The following is a 19,137-nucleotide window of genomic DNA, read 5'->3' on the forward strand; positions in this document are numbered from 1 at the left end:
TTAAATCTGAATACAAAATTCACATCAAATTATACCTCAAATAACATAAAAAGGAAACAAATAGGCAGGCTCTACAAAAGAAAAATCATACTTATTAGATAGAGAAGAGGATCAGAAACTTTTGAGAGACAGTATTAAAGAAGCGGTGCGGAGTTTCTACAAAGAGCTATATAAAGAGACTGAGCAATGGAGACCAGATCTCAATCTACATGGAGGAACAAAAATTACTGTCGAGGAACAGGCATGGCAGCAGAGACCATTTGAAGAAGAGGAAATTGTGATATGCCTAAACATGTGTGCTATGGAGAAGGCTCCTGGTCCAGATGCTTTCCCAATGGTTTTATTCAAGACTTTCTGAGACACCTTGAAGAAGGACATCATAAATACTGTCAATTTTTTCCACACCAACCAAACTTTTGAGAAAAGCTTCAATGCAACCTTCATAGCGTTAATTCCAAAGAAACCAAGTGCCACAGAGTTGAAAGACTACAGACCTATTAGTCTGGTAGGGGGGATTTTACAAAATCATAGCTAGAATTCTAGCTGAAAGGCTCAAAACAGTGGTAGATAAGCTAGTCAACAACCATCAAATGGCATTCATAAAGGGAAGACAAATCATGGATGTTGCATTATTAGCCAGTGAGTTCATAGATGCAAGAAGGAAGAATGGTATTCCTGGAATAATGTGTAAGCTTGACATTCAAAAAGCTTATGATCATGTGAACTGGGACTACCTCCTTAATATCCTTATGCAAATGGGATTTCGAGATAAATGGGTGAAATGGATGGAAATTTGTATTGAAACAGTTAGATTCTCTGTTCTTGAAAATGGTAAGCCTATTGGGTTTTTTGCCTCTGAGAGGGGTTTGAGACAAGGAGATCCTCTCTCTCCTTTCCTATTTATTTTAGCTATGGAGGGGTTTGCCAGGATGATGAGGATTGCAATCCAAAAGAGTTGGATCACAGGTTTCCGGATGAACAACAGAATGGGAGAGGGTAAGGAGATATGTCATGTATTTTATGCAGATGACACCATCATATTTTGTGAGCCAACAGTGGATCAAATTAGGTTTATCAGACTAATTTTGATACTCTTAGAGGGTGCTTCAGGATTGAGAGTCAATTGTGGAAAGAGCCTTTTTCAAGTTTTGGAGGTTCCCCAAGTTCAGAGCTTAGCCAACATACTAGGATGCAGAATAGAAAAACTACCAACCACTTATCTTGGTATGCCCCTAGGCTATAAACACAAAGCACAAGAGGTATGGGATGGGTTTCTAGAGAAAACTGAGAGGATGTTAGCTATGTGGAAGGCCCAGTACCTATCAATGGGGGGTACATTAATCTGTCCTTGTTTCACTACCTACTTATGTGATGTCACTTTTTCCAATCCCACCAAAAGTGGTAAAAAACTGGATAAGATGAGGAAGTAGTTTCTGTGGCAAGGTAATAAAGAGGGGAAAGGTTACTGTTTGGTGAAATGGGAGACAGTGTTGCTTAGTAAAAAAGATGGAGGTCTGGGAATCAGAAATCTTAGGCTGCAAAATGAGAGTCTTCTATTCAAATGGTTATGAAGATACATCAATGAGGATAAGGCTTTGTGGAACGAAGTCATTGTGTCTTAAGTATGGTGAAGCCAGCCCATGGTGCACGGAAATGGTAACTGATACCTATGGAGTGGGAGTATGGAGAACAACTAGAAAGTTATGGCAATTAATGAAAGACAACATTTGCCTCAAGGTTGGCAATGGAGCAAAGACAAAATTTTGGAGAGATAGGTGGTTGGATCGAACTCCTTTAAAGGAGGCTTTCCCTAAACTATTTCTCATTTGTGTAAACCCAGAGGTGACAATCCAAGAGTGCTGGTCCACACAGGGTGGGATATATCTTTTAGGAAGCGTTTAAATGATTGGGAGATAGAGAGGGTAGCCCTGTTACTGGGAAAAATAGGGCAAGTTTCTATTAGCACTACAGAGGTTGATATACCTCTTTGGAAACACAATGGTAACGGGATATTTTCTGTAAAGAGTGCCTACACAAGACGTCTCCAGGTGAAAACAAATTGTCAATGCAAGTGGAATTATTTCTAGAAAAGTAGCATTCCTACCAAAGTTAAGTGCTTCACTTGGTTGGTTATCAAAAGGGCCTGCCTTACCCAAGAAGTGCTACAGAGGAAGAAGAGACAATTGGTTTCTAGGTGTTTTCTGTGTATGGTGACTGAGGAGCCAAACAAGCATCTTTTTTTGCACTGCGAGTACACTGCTCAGATGTGGAATTTGTTTCTCGACATTACTGGCTGTAGCTGGGCCATGCCTGAGCATACATTAGACCTTCTTAGCTGCTGGATCAGAAGAGGGGGAAGTAAGAGCCAAAGAGATGGTGGAGATTGATTCCCTCATGTATATGGTGGTCAGTATGGAGGGAGAGAAATGCCAGGTGTTTCGAAGATAGGTCCAATCCCATTCATAAAGTCAAATGGAATTGTATTGTATCTTTACTCTTTTGGTGTAAACAATTATGTATAGAAGATACTGATCAGATTATAGATCTAATAGGGAGTATGTAGTTTAAGTTTAACTTTTTACAGACAGGAGTTCATTTTCATAAGAAATTAGATTGAATGACCTCCAGATATGTTATCTTAGAAAAGTCTCTTCTACTAACATAGAATAGTATCCTTCTCTATCCTGATCACCTCCAGATATGTCATCTAAGAGAATGCTATTATTATCATGTCATTATAAGAAAATTTACAACGATACAAGTATCAGATTTTGATTAAGACGATAATGTTATCATAGCCATTTACAGAATATTTGTGTTGATGCAATAAAATATAGCATTGCAAAGAGTGAAATGCTGATTTGAGGTTTAGTTGGGACAAATATGTAAAAATAACAAACCTGGAGAAGGATCCTCCAAACCCTGCCTGAGCACTGCACGATCTCCTCATTTGATTCAAGCAGCAAATTCTGAAAAACAATCCTGAGAGTATCACCCAAAATAAATGAAGGCCAGAAAGAGCTGGATGACTCAGCAATGCTCCTCTTATATTCGGCTTCAAGCAATCGCTCCTGTATAAGAAAACTCAAGATTCAGCTTTTTATCTTCTATACTTGAGCGAACTTGCACTGTATAAAACCAATTCATGCAAAGATAAATCCACCAAAACACAGACAGATAAGACCTTGCTACAGTGATATATACAACTAATAACAGTCCAATATGTTAATAGCAAATTAAAAAAGGATCAAATAAGGAAGATTACAAGAGTCCGGATAGCTGAATAACGGACTGAAGTGATACTATGTCTCATGAAAGGCCATAATCTTGGCGCCAATGTTGATAACATGTAAGGATTTTCTGAAGACCATGTCCCTTCCCCAAGGTAATCTTGGCGATCAATTTCATTGAGATCAAATTTTTTTTTCTCCCCAAAAGTTTTGGGAATCATTTGCTCTTGGGAGTAGATCTCTGCCAACAGATTCATCACACTGCAGCACCAAAGGCACAGAGAAGATTAAGATAAACTTTAGGCCACAATCTGGAAATTCAAATTTGTGCACAAATGAGATAGTGGGAAAGACAGAGAAATGTTAATGTCTAAAGATCCTGCCGCACAAGGCAGCTCATCATTAACCACCATCATAGTGTGTATGTGTGTGAGTGAGTAGTATATGCCAATACATGCACAACTCCTCTAATGGGGTATATGTCTGATGCTTTCAGCCCAATAATCCATAAATGATATCCAAGACCCCAAAAACCAGATATATACTGAGATTCTAGCAGCCAAAAACAGTTAGTTGTAAAAGATCGTTAAGAGATATTTATTGACACACCAAAATGAGATATTGTAACCACTATAAAGTGCTTCAAAGTTTAGAAAAAGAATTGACTTCACATTCTAAATCCTATTTAACTATGCAAAACTTCATAGCACAATTATCAACGAGAAATACACCTAGATTGTTCATCTCCTTTAGCAACTTGGGTCTATATAGGAATAGGCAGTTATAGAAATTGATTTTGTACTCCCTTCATTTATATTTACTTGTCCCTTATCTAAAAAATAGATTTTCCTTTTCACTTGTCCATTTCAGCAAATCACGATAAATTTATTATTTTTTTCCAATATTAACCTTATCACTGACTAACTAAATGAAATACTAGTCAAACTTAGATTTCCAAATATAATTAAGACGGTTAATTTAGTAAAGGAAACCCTTGATAAATACTTTCTTGAGGGGAGTACTCAGTCAACATAGACCAAGTAGAAAAGGAACTACAAAGTGGCAGAGTAAGTTTTCCAGCGAACCTCAGGAAAGAATCCGGCAAATCGAAACCATGTTCCTCCAGTAGTCTTGGTTAATCATGTCCTGTAATTTCATTTCTTTTTCAAGACATCTTATTTACTTTTAATTGTCACAAGGTTGGAGTAATCAGTCAAAAATGGTGGTTTCCAAGCGAGAAAAAGGTGGAGATATGGAGGCACCAGGGTGAAATAAAAGATAAAGAAGTGAAGTTTACAAGCTTCACACATGAAACTTCAAGTGAAGCTCACACTATCAGCCAAGCCAGCAAAAAGTGTCTACTGGTTCACTTGGGCCATATTATAAATATTTCATAGGTACATGACCTACTTGAGGTGTTCAAGTTAAAAACCGTGCCAACTTCAGATATCTATCAAACGTTTTTGTTTTAGAAACTAGAAATGTTGTATTCCTCAGTATTAAGGACATGCAGGGGACCTCCAAAGAGATGCAAAGGAGCAAAAGTAATTACAAAGACCCTAGAAGATCAACAATATGTGCTACTTCCTCTATACATTCCTCTTTACACCAAAATACAAGGATACAATACAATTCCATTTAACTTACAGTATGGAATAAAATCCATCCTCAAACATATCCCATTCCTTACCTCCTTTTTGCATAGCAGCAATAATATTTTGACCAAACAATAACGTGAACTGATATGAGATATTGGGCTAAACACTAGCAGAGAATAAACGCATGTGAGGAAATAAATTCACCAAGGTGAAAAAGTTTGTAACTCTGAGTTGAAGGAACCTTGTTGTGAGAAGTAAAGACTTACCTGCTTGTAGATGGACTGAGATCATCCAAGTCAAGCAAAATATCCCAAAGCAACATGATTATAGAATGCAACAGCTGACCATTTAATGCAACAACAGACCCTGCAGTGGGTAATAAAGCATCTGCTGCAACAGCTCTCACGTCATCATCAGGATCTTCAAGCCCAGCTTTACATGCCGGGAGAACACAGCCAAGCAACTCAGGAAGCATTTCCTGTTGTCATTGGAGAGTCAAAGTACAGCAATAAAAAAAGTGTAGTTTGTAGAATGTATACATGCAACATGAATACTATTGTGCAAGCAAAAGGAGTTGAACTGGAAACTTCTGTGTGTAACATACGAGACCACACCGCCAACTCTGCAGGACTAAACCCATTTATCAATGAACACTACTTGAACCCCTGATTGTAATTTACATATCCACCCCCTCAAAGGAAAACAAAGGAGATAAAAGATCACATTACAACATTCTAAAAATGCATATTATTATCAATCTAGGGAAAATACCAGACAAAACTATATCACGCATTTTTAGATCCAATTAATACAAAGCAAAAGTTATGTGCTGGAGATTAAGTTAACTATTTTCTGATTGTCTTAAAAGACATAGAAAACAGCATCATACATCCTTAGACAGCTATTATTCCTGTTAATAAAGATCATCAGAAGAACAGGAAAAAAATTATATTCATCCTAGGTATTTCATCGGCCAAGATAAGCTTAATTGCAGCTACAAATAACGACCAACTACCCAACTTCAAGCTTGTGTTCCTCTACACACTCAAACACAAGATTTTCCCAGTAATCTTTTTTTCTGTTTGTAAGCAACCTTTCCTAGGTGACAGCTCAATAAAGAAAAATTCAATAACTCAAAAAATCGAGCATGAACAACTTCACTACAGTCTACACACAGTTCAAAATCAAATTGCATATAAGTTGTAACAATCAGATTAAATTATTTAAGGCAAGAAGCAAGCGGAAAAAAGTAGTAAACAAACCATCCAATGAAAATAGATTTACCTGCCGAACGGCAACTAGGTATTTGATCCCCAAAAGACTCCCATGGCGAATCTCCCATTCCGGTCTACGCTGAAAATCCCAGAACAGCTAATTAAAACAGATGTCAAAACCTATTCTGGAAGGGACATATTGTCTGTCTCGAGTTGAATACCATTGTTGAACTTACAACACGGACGAAATTGAACTTTTAAGTCTTAAACTGGTTAATACAGGAGAGACTTATATTAACCGGGATCTTTTAGCACACCCTCAAGCAAGCCAGATTTCTTTCTGCCAAGTACATGAAAAAAAATACTTGTGTGGGTGGTAAATGGCAACAAAGACTCAAAATATTACTCTATGACGTTGATCTATGACTCCACAACACCTGTAATTAGACAAACCTCAAGGGAGGTATGTATAAATTAACCTCAAAAAGTAAGGTCTAAAGCAAACTTAGCATATTAACGAAGATAAAATTGTGTGTTGTCTAATACTAGATGAACCATTGGCCACATGTTGTACACAAGTTTTTGGTTGATGAATAGAAAAGAGAGAAGTCGTCATTGTGCAAAAGAAAGACCAATAGTTTTATTAGTCCTCTCTTCACGCAATTCTGTCTTTACATTATTTGTTAGTAGAGACCATGACATTAAGTTTTGCATATCATATTGCTTCACTTACACTATCTGACAAGGCCTTAAGATTTTTGTTAGAAGTTAGTACAATAGGAGATGTGTTAAGCTATTCTTTTACCTGAGTTAAACACTTTTAGCATTCTAAGACACTGTGAATTGGATAAATGGAGAAAAGGGAGTAATACAAGATAAGGCTTAACAATGCTCATTAATTGGTTCAAATGAAAGTGAATTGTACGAAGTATAACAACCATACTAATCCATCTCGATTGGAGATCACTAACTAGAGGGAAAGGAGAGTATAAACTTGCAATGGAAGTTAAAAATCTTAAAAGCCATGCTTACTGAACCACAAAAGGCTGAGCTTGCCTCATATTTACCTGCATCTGTAGCAAGATATTCAGTGTCTCATGAACTAGAGTAGGATGCATGTACTTAAGCACAGCACCCAAAGCTTGTGCACAAGTCTCACGAACAGGAGCCACAACTTGATCCGATACATAGTCTCCAAAACTGTCAATGACAGAAATAACAAAAAATTGGGGGATAGGGTGGAATATATCAGTAACCTACAAAAAATAACCATTCATGTCGAGAATTATGGAATCCACGGATTAAAGGCCATCAGTAATACAACAAAGTTCAATTCCAAAACTGTCAACGGCGAAAAGAGCAAAATGGGTGGTTAGTAACCCAAAAAATAAATAACCCTTCACGTCAGGAATTACAGAATCAAGCAGGAGCAACCAGTAATAAAACAAAACTGAGATACAGCTAAAGAAATATCTAGGGGAAGGCAGAAAAAGAAGATAAAAAAGAGTGCATATATTTGAAAATGGAAAGCACACTGCTATAAGCCTCAAAAATTTGAGCCAGAAAGAGTACAATGGTGCAATCTTTATGCAGCTTAGTTCCTATTTGTTATTCCAAATCATTTATCAATATCCTATAGATTAATAAAATGCTGTATTCCTCATTCTTTTTCTATTGGATTACTCCCTCCGTCCCATTTTATATGAGTTAGTTTGACTTGTCACGGAGTTTAAGAAATAAAAGAAGACTTTTGAAACTCATAGTGTAAAATAAGTGATAGAAGTTTGTGTGGCTATAATCATTTCATTAAGGATAAAATGGGCATTTTAAAATTAAATTGTTACAGAGGGAGTATTCATCTTTCTTTTTATTTTAAATTTTTTTGGATGGGGGAATTGAAAGCTATACTCAAAAGATATCAAACCAAGGGAGGAGAAACCATACCGTTCCAATGATAAGACACATAGGAAACGAATAGCACAATCCTGAAGAAATTCACAATTCTTGAGCCAAGAATGCCTAGCCAATCTAACCAAGTTCATCAGCTCACAATTCTCGGGAAGGTTTTCTAGAACGCCCATCTTTTCCATTGGAGTCTTATCCACGCCAACTCGTTTCTCATCTGACATATCATTACCCAGGATTCCACCACTAAGATGAGATTGAGTCTCGAACTTAACAGAACCACTGCTAACTTCACCATTTGTCTGGTCAACAGCCAAACTCAATCCAACATCTTCCACTTTTACACTAACACCACCAGGATCACCATCCGTGCTAGTACAGACCATGGTATCCATCGGCAAGAAAGCTGCATCTTCAGGTTCAACCTTCAGTTTCTTGGAAACTGACTCCAACTCATCAGGTGGAACTTGCATATTAAGATCAATTGGCCTCTCCCTTTTGACAGTATTCTCGTTTACCCTCTCTTTTATTTTAATATTTAATGCACTATCACATGACAAGTCTGGAATGATAACTCCTGCATTAGCCCCTTGATGAGTTAAGATCTCTCTCATAGCCATGACACTGCCATGACGAACCTCCCATACTGAAGAAATCCAAAACAAATATCTCAGAAGAAAACCATGAAATGAATTAAGCACAACAGGATAATGGAAGTTTCTTACGAGGATCAAACATATCAAGGATGAGTTGCTCAACAAAACTCTGAAATGGCCAAATCTTATCTCCATCATACTCTAGACCATCTTCATCAGAGATGTTTTCACCAAGTAGCTGCAGAAAATATATTTCAAGACTTACATTTGAGGTTGATCAAATAGCGAAAAATTAATAACTACTTGAGGACATGCTTTTTGAATGCAGAACTGCGTGAAATGACATATACAAAGTTGTTGAGAATACTGAACTGGAAATCAAGTGGAGATGATTACCATTTCCATGAATAAAAGTTCTAGAAAAGAATAAGAAGTTTGAAATTGCAGCATAGTTGATTAATTGATTGAAGAAAATATCTTATCAGATCAAAAGGATGATTCGGATTGATCTTCAAGGGCCAATTAGAATTTTAGACAACGGGTGCAAGATCTTGCATACAGGATCTTAACAGTAAATTAACCAACAACCAACTAATTCACCCGCAAGCTCTAATATCAAATATATAGGGCAGTTATAAAGTTTAATGTAACTGGCCATATCTTCAATTCTATAGAAACAGTTCAAAGTAACCTACTTCTACAGTTTCAAAACTCTCCTTAAAATTTCCCAGAATAAGAAATTGTTCAAAATTACCAGTTGTGTCGTATTTTGCATACATGATCTCAAGTTCTCAACTTTAACTAATAGATTTATATTTTCTCGTAGATTTGTAATTACAATATGATTCCTGCATGTAAAGTAAATATAAATCTACACATCAACAACATCCTCTAGATATGATGCCAGTCCAATTCTGAACAAGTTTATGGCCAGTTTGTCACTTGGGTTTACGGCAGGAATTACAGAGCCTAAAACAGACATCCAGATATTAAGAAGTGTGTTCCTTTTACAACAGCATTACAAAGCCTGAGTAAGACATCAGGATAAAGAAAAGAGTAGCCTAGGTATCTACAAAGGTGACACCTGAACTCTGCCAAAAACACACAGACAATTATCTAAGAACAGCCTGCAATCCTAAACTTGGTCTTGAAGAAACCGCTCACAGAAAGATTGCAAGTTGCACTTCCATACGAATTCAGTAGCAATGAACATCAAAATGTAAAAGAAACACGGCACCAAACAGATAAACTTACTAGAACCAAGGGAAAGCAACTACGGATAACTAATAGATGGCTAAATCAAATTAGATATAGTTATCGTGCCAAGACAAGATTTAGGTATAATCCTGGATAGAGACCTCGAGACCTTGATTTATCCCAGATTAATAAGTGGACCTAGGTTTAATAGCAATTGCACAAAGAAGGCCAAGGGATTTAAGAGTTCCAAACTAACAAACTTATATAACCCGAAAACAAATACCCATTGTACAATGCCCATACAAGATTCACCGTTCAAGACTTTACTAAGTAACATCTATCCACAAACGAAATAACCAAAAAAAATGCATCCATAAAAGTTATACAATCATCTACCATAAAATTAGGATATCAATATCCTGTGAACTCTAAAAGTTAATGAACAAAGAAAAGGATCATTGAATGTAGAGAAATTTTTCACTCCATTACATGCATAGTCCTTTAGCATGTTTGATATGACAGGTGAGCAAGTAAATATGAATTTTAAATCTCAAAAGACAAAGAAAACAAAGAAAAACAGAACACAGCAGAACCCAGAAACATGGTGATACTAGAAGAGAGCAACTTTCAGCACATGAGTGAAAACACATATGCATATCAATGTGAGTGAATTATTTATGTGTACAGCACAGTTAGAAAATCTAGTAACCTTATTAGAGCTCGACATGTCAGGACACATGCCCCTAGGAGATATTATATCTTGTGCTTGTGGAGCTTCTGTATCTCCATCCTTATTCCATCCTTTTGTTTGGTCCTTTGAGCTTATTTTTGCTTTCCGCTTCAAAAGATTTAGTTCTCGTGCACTTGGCCTCCGAGATCTGACACTTGGTACCATATTTGCAACATATTGCCGGATATTGCCAACGGGTCTAGATGAATAATATTGAGCAGCAACACCATTTCCTGGAGAATTAGCTCTCTGCATGATCAGGTCCTCATCCCTTATCATTTCATTGACATCCATGAACTGTTCACACACATCTAATCCTGATTACGAGAATGACTACCTGTTAGTTTACAAATAATTTATTTGTTTAGCCACATGAGAGAGAATAAGGAAGCACACCGCTACATCAACTAGCAAAGACGAGAGAACCAACGTCAAGATTTTTCATATGAGGAAAAAATAGTTAACACCTAAAAACTGATTACAATTAACTCATTCAAGAATAATGAACAAAAACGAGAGAAAATTGAAATAGAAATAGCAAACATGTTCCCTAAGAAAACTTATTTCCACTAGCAACTTCTAATTAGTTGGACTTAGTAGAACAGTGGAGCATTCTACTAACTTACAGCATCTACAGTTAAATATGCTGACATGCACTTAGACAGAGCAGATCCCACAGCCCAGCAGTACCAATAACTGAACCAGTAAGTGTCGAGGCTACTACACACTGCTATATCAGCCCATCTACTGATATATAGAAACAAGAGTTAAGCTCGGTGTGAACAATTTGACCTAAATGATCCAAGAACTATTATCATCCAAGAACTATTATCCCATAGCTGCCTCGCATCTAATCACACGACATATCTTCAAGTTTTGCTTTCTACAGATCATAACTATCATGGACCACCCAATAAGAAACACTTTTTAGTGGTTTTTACGTAATTTACATGGTAATCACAGATACAAATATAGAGAACTGCAATAAGTTCTAGAAATTGTTATTGAATTGGTTGAATCAAAAAAATGACAGCAAAAATTCCATTTGTTTCTTCTGCAAGTGCCGTGGAAATTCAACGATACCGGCAGGGAATGCCTACCTAAGAAATTTCTGATTTACTCCTTCCAATCCCCAACCCAAAGAAAAGAGCATAATACAACACTAGGTGCAGAAACTAGTGTTATCAAAGGCGCGCTTAAGCCCTGAAGCGAGGCCCAAAACGTGTTGAGCGCTTCGCCTAGATTCATGTGCGCATTAGTGTCGTCATCAAGGTTCTAAGGCAAACTTTTCCTTGCCAATGAGTCTTTTGGAAGAAGTGACGCTAAACAATTGACATTTCACTTATCATAATTTTTTTCAATTTCTTTGGTTATATATTTGTCATTCATGTTTATAATTATTAGCCTTGGACCAAACATATATATTTCTATTTTTTTCTCCCTTTGCGCCTTTTTTCATCAAAGCCCACGCTTTATTTGTGTTTTGCACTTAAAGTCCCCACGGACCATAGAGCCTTTTTGCGCTTTTCACTTTTGATAACACTGGCAGAAACCAGCATTAGGGTTAATATACTCAAAGAGAGTTTGGAAGAAAAAGTTTCTAAAACACGAACGAGGCAAACAATGGAAAAGGTTACTTTCTTGCATAGCTGACATCTTGTACAATGACAATCAGATAGCCTTGATAGTGTCTAAGAACATGCTCAAGTTTATTAACTGCCCAACACTCATTTTAGGTTTATCCAAAAATTATCTCTAATATTCTACAAGAGAGCCCAATTCTCCACAAAATTGAGTACTCCTTTATATTTATTTGTCAACAGGATACTTCTAAAATCTACTGTTGCACCCACTTTGACTCGAACCGAGTAAGACTTGAACTCTTATCTTATTAACACTATGCAAACAATGAGCCCCTTACATAAGAAAGAAGGTGGGAGAACACATTGCACACATGTAATCTACAACATAGCATAGGAAACTATATAAACAATCCTCATTAGAATTATTTTACGTGCATTGTAATTCTCGCTCTTTTTAATGGTGCCAGGCCACCTCTTCGTTCATCTGCTTTCTTTTTCTTGTTCTTTGATAACTGAAAAAATCCCAAGGGCCAATGATGCACGGTTTAAACTCGGTAGATAATGGACATCTAACTTTCTCCAATTAAATACCAGGCTTTTGTCTGCAGCAGGGTTCGAACGCATGACGAGTGAGCATTTAACCTACACACCATATGTTGCTCTCCTGCCACTAGAAAAAAGTCCCAGATGCCTTTCATCCATCTAGGTTTCAAGCTTCCTCCACCCTACCTATCTTTTGCAACACATCTTCAATCTCCTCTCTTAAGTACTACTCACTTGACGTGGGTTGTTAAAGAACGACAAAAGCCCCACATCGGTGTGGACTCCTTATAAGGCTTGGGCAATCCTCCTCCCTTTGAGCTAGATTCAAAGGTGTGAGTTAGGGCTAAGACCTAATTTCACACAAACCAAGTAAGATTTTATAAACGGCAGATCTAATTAAAGCTTCTCTAGAAACAACACTTTGTACCATTTGACAACACTACCCTACCCACCACCCTGCAAAGTTTTCTGGCTCGTTTATACAGCCAACCAATTTTAGTAGTTACAATACCACTAACACACAAGCATAACCTCAACCAGAAATCTTTCTGATTAGTTATAGAGTAGTTTTAGTGGCATTGAAATCATTAGCTATCAACAAAATAGGTCAGCTACTCAGTAATTGATGTGAACTCACCCAATCGACGTCGCAGGTTTTGTTTCTGGCGGGCCAACCGCTCCCTTGAATTCTTGCTATTGTCCATAGGAATATCATACTCCTGAATAAAGACAATATAAAGCATTGAATAATATATGTATATTACTTACAAAAAACGACAAACAAACAAAAAAAATTAAAATGGCAAAAATAAATCACTAGATTAAAGAGAACAGGGCACACATGCTGGAATTCAGAACGTTGACTGTCTATTTGTGCATCTGTCTTCAGCGAAATGCAAATATTATGTTGGATCATTAAAAAATGACTTTCTACCTCGCAATGCACTAAGAATGTTGCATCACGAACTCCAAGAATTAGCAGTCATTGAATCCAAGAAGAATCTCAAATAAGTATAAAGCAACACTTATCAAACAGCTTTTCCTAATGCATTCACATTAAGGAAGCATCAGAGGGTTTAAAAGGTCAAAAGGAAAACTAAAGTACCTGTCCTGCGGATGCCAATAGAGCCCCAAACTCAAGTACTTTGTTCAAATCAAAACTGCAGGAATAATATACAAAACTCAGTGACCTAACAATGCAATAATACTATACCTTCTCAGCCTATAGGCTATGATCAAGTGTGGTAACAATCAATACCAGTGAACTACTTAAAAAGAGCAATTGACTATTACATCTAAGCAGCAAATAGATTCAAAAGGAAGAACCACACAGTATATGATATCGTATCAAGAAAGATGAATACAGAATGTGCAACCTTCTGAAAGAGGTCCCTCCTATTTTAGGATAACAATTAGGCCAAGCTACCAATTCTTCAACATTGCCTGAGATTCCTTCTTCAGACATTTTCACCTCTACAGATGAACAGTGTTCAGCCAGAGTCGTATGTTTAACATTCTCAGCAATTGATCCAATAGCATGAGCAGCAGCAACTCTAGTGTCCCACTTTTTACTCCTAAGATATTGTGAAACCTACATTCAGAAGGAAACGGTGGCCACTCAATGTTATTCAAGAAGAATCTTCCATCCAATATCAAGAGCAATTTTTTCCTTAGCAAATAGAATAATCTAAGAAGACAAGAGAAAGAATATATCCAATCTTCTGTATCAATAAACAACAGTTCACCCATCCAGATAAATGAAAAGTTCTGCAAAGGAAGTAGCTCGGAATGTACAGTCCAAAATTAGGGCACAACACACTTGACAACAAAGAAGATACACTAAAATCAATTTGTATCAAAACCCCTAATTGATGATTGGCTCTAGTTACACGAGTAAAAGCCATTTTTGGCCCCAAGATACCATGTTTTGTCTCCAAGTCTTTTTTCTTTGGTTTTATAAAGGACTTAAAAAGGTGGTTTAATAAAGGAATTAAAAAGTTGTAAGTTGATTGTTTCGTGGATCATTTGCCAATACGGTTATTCCTCCTCTCTCTTGCAATCTTCAATTCCCTCCCTCTCCTATTAATATTCTATTTTTTCATTTTGTCTACACTTCTCCGGCTTCCCTACACTCTTCTCTCTCAGTCTTCTTCCTCCTATTCTATTATTGCAATTGTTTTTTTTAACAGTTGTTCTACTGAAGAATGAGCAACCCAACAACCCACTTTTAAGCAATAACCATCTCGCAAACCCTCCACTGCTTTCTTGGAAAATAATTTCTTAGATATTTCCAAATTTTATCCAGCTATCCATAGTTCCTACTGTGTTGCCATCCTTTTGAAAGAACTGAGCAGTAAGCTCAAGCAGAATAGAATTTGATAAAGGAGGCAAGAGGAAAAAAGAAGAGAAATATCATTTCTATTACATGACCGACCATTAAAGCATCTATTAATGGTTTTAGGGTTTGTCTTGTTTTTTATCTTCATTGAGTATTGCTCTCGGGTCAAGTTTAATTTGCTATAATTTTAAGTTTCCAACGTTGTAAACAAATTTACAAAAAAAAATTGTCAACATTAATTATGCAGAAATTATTAACTAGGTACTTTCTTAATGTTTTCTAATATATTTTAAGGTTAGAATTGTTTGGGTAGGAAGCAAAAATATTTTGTGTTTTGAAATAATTTCCCCAACAGGTGTAGGAGAGCTCTTTATGTCCAAGATTTGATATAGTTACAATACTAGAATCATCTATTCTATCAAGGTGGCTTCTTTAGAACTCGTGCAACTTCACCTTAGTTGGTTATACCTAGGGCACTCTAGGTGAAAATCTAACACCGTCTCCTCTCTTAAATACTACTCACTTGATGCAGTACAGAGCTCAACTTATTTCATCTATGCTTTAGTGATATGAACTGTCACCTATCCTCTGGATATCCTACATTCCTAACGACCAAGTGCTTTTTTAAAGTTTTCACTTCAGAAAATTGTATAAATTAAGCAATCAGATGGTTATCGTCCCACAATTCGTAGCGCTGGATTCCACATTTTGGATCTAAAGATCTCCTTTCTTATTCTACAACAACTTTTACTGCTTTCTTCAGTAGGTTCAGCTTTCTATTGTGTCAAGTTTCATGTATAAACAGTTCAATATCCAAGATCTGCTACAACAAACAAGTGACCCAAAAGGCTAAAAAAATCCATCTGCAGACTGCAATAATGGATGATGACTAACATCATATTCAGAACCACACAAATCTTCTCTCTTACATCGCCTAGTGGATATACAACATCAACTAATACAGAAGCACTTTTAAGCCTTTTAAGTGGGTTTTATGCTCATCTGTCCATCAAAGTCGTAATATTTGGAAAAGCAGGCTGCAATTTGACCAGCAAAGTACTCATTTAATTAACCACTCCTATCACTATGAAATGTTCTGTAGAATTACTTCCTTAAAAAAACAAATTTGCTGAAATTAGTTCTCACACTTGCAGAAAAAATTTCAAAGGTAAAACTTTCATAGATTTAATGCACATAACTCAGGAAAAATAAGGATTTTCTTTTTCGAAACTTCTATCTTCAAATTGATAAATGTTACCACTTCCCACTCCAACACACATAACCAGTGTATAGCCGCAACACAGAGAAAAAAAAATGCGAACTTTGATATAACTAGAGAAGAACTGCACAGAAAGACATACCTTACTCAACAAAGAGTTTAGGTCCTGAGGATGTGATTTGGCTATTTCACCAATCTGCCTAGCTGCTGTCAATCTTGTTGCTTGAGTTGAACCAGCTTATTTTTAGTTAAAGTTAGCATCAACTCACCAACATGACTAAAAGCAAGAACACAAAACTACAAGCAGAAAGAATAGGTTGCACTGGGCTAGTTCAATTTTTCTTAGCAAGTTTTTACAGCATTGGAGGCACAAAATATGCATACAGGCTAAAAATAAATGCCAGCAAACGAAAAGCCTAACTAGCTCTTTTTCCCTGTTAAGAGGTCAAAGCCAGTATATATTGTGAAGCATGGTAACAAAAAACAAAGGATACTGTCCAATAAAGTAAGTAGGCGATTAAGCCGCGACGATTGCTGCTGAGCCATACTTCCCCTGTTATGCCCTACTCTTCTTCAACGTCAGTTCTCAATTTTAATAAGACTGTCAGCCACCATCACCGCACATCGTTCCCTATCAATTCTCAGATTCCCTTCACACAATTGCATGTGTCACTCATGCAACGATCTTACTCTCCTACGAACACCTTTCACATCATTATTTCACGATTCAATTCTCCATATACTCGCAACAACATCAAAACACCACCAAATCAAAAAAAAAAAGATCAAATCTTTCACAAACATTCGTGAGATGAACATGCAAAATCAAATTACGAGATTCATTTAACAGAAAATTTGATACATATAGAAAATGAAGAATGCTACTGATCCAATTTTTCGTATATATAAAAATTAATGCAGCATACATAGAGAAATGTACCTGAAAAAGGATCTTCGACAGTGAACTCTTCGTTGCTGCTGCTGATTCTTCTTCTTCTTCTTCTTGTGGATTAGGTTATGGCAGAAGTGAGAAGAACGAGGGTATCGATTTATGATAACAGAGGGGAAGACAAAGGCATCTCTTTCTTTTTATAAAAGAAAAAGAAAAAAATAAAGAAATTTTCTGCGATTCTGATGTTTTGACCCGACCCGTATTCGTGATCTACTACCAAATTCCCGAATTTCAAGATGGATCTGCACACAGTGTGGATCTTTAGGCCCAGTGGACTTAGGTAACTGGACCGAACAGTGATCTTGTTCATTTTATTGCCCATTACTATGCTATCTAGCCCAATAAGAGTCAAACTAATTTTATCCTTATATAATTTTAGAATAACTTTCAAAAATGACTATAGTTTCAACTTAATTAGAATTTATAGTTATAATTTGATTAACTAAGTTTCATAGTTATATGTTAGAAGGAAGACAGATGCGAGCAAAATGAATAAGGGAGGAGAGAGCCGAGCGAAATTAGAAAAGGTAGAGGAGAGACGCGAGATTTGGGAGGAAAGTTGTACCACCAAGTATAATTGATAGGTATCAACAAATACAATTGTATGAAGTTGTATTGAAAATACAAATACAATATATATATATATATATATATATTATAATCACTTTGTATCAAGTATACCAATAAATATAATTGTACTAAGTTTATACATTTGATGATGTATTGTATACTCTTCTATATTACAATTGATACAATATTGTATATCTTCTTGTTCAGGCATATTGAGAGTTCGGAATACAAAGAGGGAATAGAGAAAAAGTGTGAGATGAGAGTAATGGAGGAGAGAGGTAAGCAAGACATGGAAAGAGAAGAGGGAGAGATGAAGGTAAGAGTCTAAGAGAGAAAAGATTTCTCACGAAATCTTCGATATGTTATTCATTTCTTTTGGATAATAGTAGTGGATAATAATATAGGCTTAAGACATCAACAATCACTCAAAATTGTCCATATGATTTGCTTGTACACTTTAACTAGAACTTGTACCTATTGAACATTTAAGTTATACAAAATAAGTACCTACTGAACATCTTTTCTGACATGTCATGAAAAGTGCATTACACAAATATTTAGCATGTGAACTAACGTTTTAGCTATTTTTTTTATCTTTCTTCTTCTTTCTTATACGATCATACCTTCTTCCAACGCCATCACCATCGTCGCCACCAACGTTTTCTCCGCGCCTAGCGTCGTCATCATTATCAACATCCACCCTCTATTTTTCTCTTATATCCAGCCACTTCACCGTCTCCCTCACCACTATCATATTCATTTGAAAAGTGTCTCTATACTTTTCAAAAATTAAAAAAATATTTTTTAAATTGAATTTTCTTCGGTACACAAACAAAAATAAGATAAAAAGAAAGAAAATGGAGACGAGTTCAGCTACAAATCCAATAATTTTAAAATCCCTTTTTTAAAAATGAGTAATTTTTTTTTTTGAGAAAACTAATTTTATCATTAATCATTGAAGAGAAAAAGAATACGATTGAAGAAATTGAAGAAGGGTTTGATTTCAAACAATTAATTTCATAACTTATTAGTTAAAGTTAGGAAATCTCTTCACAAATAGTTCAATTTCACTATTAATGGTTGAATTTTCTTCGATCATTAGTTTGCTATTTCATTTTTATTCAAAACGCATATTTTGTATTTAATTTGGCTGAATTAAGAGTAACGAAGAATTGACAATTGACAGTGACAGTGGGTGGATGAAAGTAGTTTGAGTATATAAGGTTGCAGGGTCAACGGTGGGCGAACATGCCCTTTTCTCTCTTTCTTTTTTTTATGATTTTTTAATTATTATTTTAACCCAAAAATATCGCATATGTATTATTAATTTATGAATTTATCACATCATCGTGAGTGTGTTGCATATATTTTTATATTACTACATGGACGTCACAAATATGTTCAAATTTGAGTTGATAAAAGTGTTCAATAGGTATAAGGTTAGGTTGAGGTGTCCAAGTGA

The 19,137-nt window shown here is 36.1% G+C and overlaps 1 protein-coding gene across 4 annotated transcripts in view; it reads right to left on the reverse strand.

Annotated features, from left to right (window-relative positions):
* The window catches only part of LOC101244404 (TATA-binding protein-associated factor BTAF1), a 31,057-nt gene extending 13,818 nt beyond the window's left edge, over positions 1 to 17,239 (reverse strand). The window contains exons 1-14 of one of the 4 annotated variants that reach the window (XM_004246017.5): positions 17,094 to 17,239; positions 16,648 to 16,847; positions 16,296 to 16,390; positions 13,973 to 14,187; positions 13,702 to 13,756; positions 13,234 to 13,315; positions 10,450 to 10,787; positions 8,673 to 8,781; positions 7,987 to 8,593; positions 7,110 to 7,242; positions 6,113 to 6,181; positions 5,095 to 5,306; positions 3,266 to 3,491; positions 2,901 to 3,071 (exon numbers count right to left, since the gene is read on the reverse strand). In XM_004246017.5, the coding sequence (XP_004246065.1) occupies positions 2,901 to 3,071; positions 3,266 to 3,491; positions 5,095 to 5,306; positions 6,113 to 6,181; positions 7,110 to 7,242; positions 7,987 to 8,593; positions 8,673 to 8,781; positions 10,450 to 10,787; positions 13,234 to 13,315; positions 13,702 to 13,756; positions 13,973 to 14,187; positions 16,296 to 16,390; positions 16,648 to 16,699 (2,364 nt within the window). In that variant the 5' untranslated portion in view covers positions 16,700 to 16,847; positions 17,094 to 17,239. Of the gene's footprint in view, positions 1 to 2,900; positions 3,072 to 3,265; positions 3,492 to 5,094; positions 5,307 to 6,112; positions 6,182 to 7,109; positions 7,243 to 7,986; positions 8,594 to 8,672; positions 8,782 to 10,449; positions 10,808 to 13,233; positions 13,316 to 13,701; positions 13,757 to 13,972; positions 14,188 to 16,295; positions 16,391 to 16,647; positions 16,896 to 17,093 lie in introns of those variants that run through there. The other 3 variants (XM_010327352.4, XM_069287771.1, XM_010327353.3) reach the window with 3 other exon arrangements.
* Positions 17,240 to 19,137: the final 1,898 nt, after the last annotated feature.

The sequence above is a fragment of the Solanum lycopersicum genome, chromosome 8 (genome assembly GCF_036512215.1).
Source record: "Solanum lycopersicum chromosome 8, SLM_r2.1".
Classification (NCBI taxonomy): Eukaryota; Viridiplantae; Streptophyta; class Magnoliopsida; order Solanales; family Solanaceae; genus Solanum; species Solanum lycopersicum.